The following is a 4,331-nucleotide window of genomic DNA, read 5'->3' as shown; positions in this document are numbered from 1 at the left end:
CGAATTATCAGAACTACTTCAGTAAGACAGTAATATCGTGCTTTGCCTGGAAACCTAAAGCTGCACTAGGTATACATCACATATTAGCACAAAAACCTGATATTTTGAGCACTCAGTTGAAAATGAACACATAACGTATCAATCGTACTTACAGGTTGTGCTTCGGAGAGCTTGTTAGTCCAAATAAAGAAGATTAGACGCCAACGAAGATAAAAGCAAAGATTAGAGAAGCAGTCCTTGGTAAAATGACATGCACACAACAAAAGGTTCGAATTGTATTTCTGTGGTATCCTTGAACACAGCATCTTCTCAACATGACACAAGAACTAGCGGAAGTGTTTGTGGGCAGGTCAGACTCTGGTCGTATTTCGCGGGCAGGTGGGGATTATGCAAATGTGTTACCCAGGGATGTAACAGGCAAAAGATTTGAAAATATGACCACTCATTAAGGCGATTCAGAATCGACTCTCTCTTTTGAGAGAAAATATCTTTATTTATCATGCACTTTTTTGATTAACAACTTTGCAGATTGTTTTCATTTAAGGATAGCTACGCTATAAACTGCAAAAGAGACATTTTTCAAAAACCCATATGACCTGCTCTTTAATACTATAAAGAAGCTATTCACAACAAGCTATTTACAGTGTTTAACGATGTGGACGTTTCATACAAGGTTTGGTTGGATGTTTTTAGATGTAATCTCCTGCCCTGCAGGATTATACCCACATTCTTAATTATCATCAACATAATCTGCAAAAAAAACTTTATCAAAACCTTATCAGCAGTCCTTTCTTGCCCTAAAGCAAAAAATACATAAAAATAAATACATAGTGAAAAAAATGAAAATTAATCTATAGATGAGTGAGAGAACTTCCTCAACATGTAATGAAACAAAAATATATCATAGAAAAGCTGTAACAGTTTCTAAAATGTTCTTTACGACAATAACGGAAGATTAAAGCTCCTTAAGTGCTTTTTCTTTGCAATACTGACACCATATTCCCTGAATGATCCTCTAATTATTTTAGGCAATACAATGGCTAACCAGCTTGATGCATTGGAAAGGGTTTCCATCTATACAGCAAATACCTAGTTCAACATTTGTGTGAAAGAAAATACAGTATAGGCTGGTTAGAGCAGAAAAGGCCTCACAACGGCCACTATTACAGCCTAATCAACACAACGAGTTGGTGAGTGACTGTGATTTCAGCACATGCTTAAATAACTGCGAATACTCTGAATGCCTTGCCTCCCGCTGGGTTCTGCAGGCTGCGAGAGAACACAGAAGTTAAATAAGCAATGTTTCCCAACCCTTAAACATAATTGTGTTCATAATGTGAAAATTATGGTGAAAAGCTTATTTAGTGTAAGAAGCTGTTTGTGATATTGTGACGAATCCTTTGTGATAGCCATGTTAATTTTGTCATTAAAAGCCATTGTCAATTTGCATAATTGTAGAAAATGTTCATTCATCTGTAACTGTGTCTACCATTAGTAAACATACCTTTGAAGTAACTTACAAAGTTTACTCTACCATGCTTGGAGTGGAACCACTGGTACAGCTCTACCCTAATGAGCTTTATTAATAAAAGCCTGTGATTTTAAAAGCTTAAGGAGAGACAGGCTGCCCCATACTCTGCCTTACACCGGGTCCACGCGGGCAAGTTTAGGGATAAAACCTACCTTTCTGAGACTATGCCATTCTGGTACGAGGAAATGTACAGCTTCCTGTTGTCTGTGGGCATCACGTCAACGTAACCACCTGATTCGTTGCTTAAAATGCCAGCATGAATTGCAGATCTGCATATGCTAGATTTCTGAAAAACAAATTTAAATGTAAAATTAAGTCTTTGCTGGGGCAGCAATCTTCTTGCTTTGAGTTTGATTTTGAAACATAAAAAAAAAGCTTACATCTGAGTAAATTTGGGTACCAATGACTCGAGAAAGGTGGGGATTTTCTTGCAGGCAGTTCCGAGGACAGTAAATCCTTGTGGGAAGAAAACACAGGTCAGAAAGATTTATTTTTTTTGACAATGTAATAATAGTAGTTTCAAATGCTATTGGCCAGTTTTGTTTCAAAACAGGTGAGATAAAAGAACATTTCACCTGAAGGTTTGGTTCATTACAGAAAAAGAGTTTTACCTTGGACAGTGTCTTGCTGGCTTTTGATAAGGGCACAGCACAGAAACTGTAGTCTCACATGTGATAACTTTTACTGAAACAAAGGAAAGATGATGAAATTAATAGTACAGGTACTGTATATAACAACTGCAGGATGATACAAGACTCCTCTGTTTCAAATCGGGGTCCTGGTCACTGTTGTCAGGGTTTATTTTGCAATACTAACCATATATTATTGTGCTTCTGCCTCAGCTGCTTAGCAAATATATACAATACCTTTATTTTTTTTCCCGCAAGGGAAATTGATCAGAGATTACAATACAAATATTTATGAAGTTATAAAATAATTCTACTTCAAATAAATGTGGTTCTTTTAAACTTTTTATTCATCAAAGAATCCTGTTTTCAACATCGTCAATAATAAGAAATGTTTGTTGAGCATCAAATACACTTTAAAATATATTCAAACAGAACATTTAATATTTTAAATTGTAATAATATCTCACAATATTTCTATGTGTTTTTTTTTATTAAATAAAAATGTGATTAAATATATGTAGCCTAGGTGAGCTTAAGAGATTTCTTTCAAAATTATTAAAAAAATCTTACCAACCCCAAATATATAGATGGACATGAAATACTGATTTAAGTTTAAATTATTTTAATATGTGAGAATAGAATGCACAATGATGCAAGGAGTCGTGAAAATAGCATTGCCATGTAGGTAATTCATTGGCAAATTTATATACGGTTTAGCCATCACATAAAATATTTCACTGCTGAATGACACAACTGACCAATCAAAATCACATATTGCAGAGAACCATGTAATATATTCTAAATTGTCATTTACCTGTCACTTTTGATACTGTGAAGGCATTGGCACTCTGGTATTTCCTGTAACATTTTCATTATGTTAGATGGAGTTGTCTCTAATGCGCATGAAAGTCAAGTCTTGAACAGATTGCTTACCCAAGGGACTGAAGTCCATTTTTGTATGATTTGATAAAGAAGTCCTTTCTGCCCTGTCTTGTGACATCCATCCAGCCTCCATCATTGTCAATGACACCATAATGAATGCCTGCCCGGCAAATGCTGGATTGCTGAGGGCGAAGACATTTTCAGTGTGAAAAGTTTAGACGGCATGTGACATGATAAACTAAAGAAAAAAAAAATCTTTATGCCAGGCTTACCATGTCATAATACACCGTTCCAATCACTTTTGCCATGTTGTCTAAACATCCAGCAGGACACTCGTACCTTTACAAAATTTAAAAAATAATAATTAGGAAAAATAATTGCAGAAACTGGTGTGCAAATTTTAATTATTATTATCACAAAAATGATATTATTATTTTTTTTAATCTCACCTATTGCATGTGGTGCCTTTACACTGGTCTCTTAGCTTTATGTCACATGTCACAATCTGGGCTGTGTAACAAAGCAGAAAAAAACACAGGTGGTTAATTTATGTTTAGATGTGCTGTATAGTTTAGCAGCGCTGCAGAAATGCACAGCTCTGTTCCTGCAGTTCTGTAAAAGCAAGATGTGCAATTCCAGCAGGAGCTCATGGTGGCCAACAGCAGGAGATCTCAGCTTTCAGTCCAAACCCGCTTTCAGCAAAGGAAGCAATTTAAAACCCACAAGTATTCATCGTCCCCAAAGCAAACATACTCAGCAGGGAGATCACCATTATGAGAACAAAAAACCTCCCTGCTGCACAAAGTGACTTGCAACATTAAATATACGTAAAAAAAGAAGAAAAAGAAAAACTAATTGACAGATCCATGACTGATGAACACCAAAACAATTAGAGTTAAACAGAAATACGTTTGTGTGCTAGCAAATTTTGGGTGCAGTCACATTCAGAAAATTAATTTTTAGATAAAAATAAGTGTTTTTTCAAGCAGTATAATCAGAGAACCACAGCTTACACATTTGCTCTTTGCTCACAACTGCATTTGGGCACCTGGTTGGACTTGGGGCCTGTAAACGGGGCCCAGGGCTATGAGGAGCCTCTAGTTCTATAGAATTTCTTTTGTCTGTTTCCTCACGTGGGCTTTGTCTATTACTTCCATTACCTGAAAGTGGAACAGAGAAATTAGCAGTTTTACAATTTGCCTGGATCAAGCTATGGTACCTTGGGAAAACTGATGCTATTCAATCTATAAATGACTCATTAAACACAATATATATATATATATATATAT

The 4,331-nt window shown here is 35.8% G+C and overlaps 1 protein-coding gene across 1 annotated transcript in view; it reads right to left on the bottom strand.

The window, feature by feature from the left end:
- Positions 1-1,217: 1,217 nt before the first annotated feature.
- Positions 1,218-4,331, bottom strand: part of LOC107596057 (cysteine-rich secretory protein LCCL domain-containing 1-like) — a 19,060-nt gene continuing 15,946 nt past the window's right edge. Inside the window, exons 7-15 of the mRNA XM_016286661.1 lie at positions 4,056-4,202; positions 3,492-3,552; positions 3,315-3,381; positions 3,094-3,224; positions 2,975-3,018; positions 2,143-2,215; positions 1,912-1,987; positions 1,684-1,817; positions 1,218-1,269 (exon numbers count right to left, since the gene is read on the bottom strand). Of these exons, the coding sequence (XP_016142147.1) occupies positions 1,218-1,269; positions 1,684-1,817; positions 1,912-1,987; positions 2,143-2,215; positions 2,975-3,018; positions 3,094-3,224; positions 3,315-3,381; positions 3,492-3,552; positions 4,056-4,202 (785 nt within the window). The remainder of the gene's footprint in view (positions 1,270-1,683; positions 1,818-1,911; positions 1,988-2,142; positions 2,216-2,974; positions 3,019-3,093; positions 3,225-3,314; positions 3,382-3,491; positions 3,553-4,055; positions 4,203-4,331) is intronic.

This window comes from Sinocyclocheilus grahami, unplaced genomic scaffold, assembly GCF_001515645.1.
Source record: "Sinocyclocheilus grahami isolate Dianchi unplaced genomic scaffold, SAMN03320097.WGS_v1.1 scaffold213.1, whole genome shotgun sequence".
Classification (NCBI taxonomy): domain Eukaryota; kingdom Metazoa; phylum Chordata; class Actinopteri; order Cypriniformes; family Cyprinidae; genus Sinocyclocheilus; species Sinocyclocheilus grahami.
The sequence above is the reverse complement of the archived record's forward strand: the minus strand, read 5'-3'. Positions and strand labels throughout refer to the sequence as shown.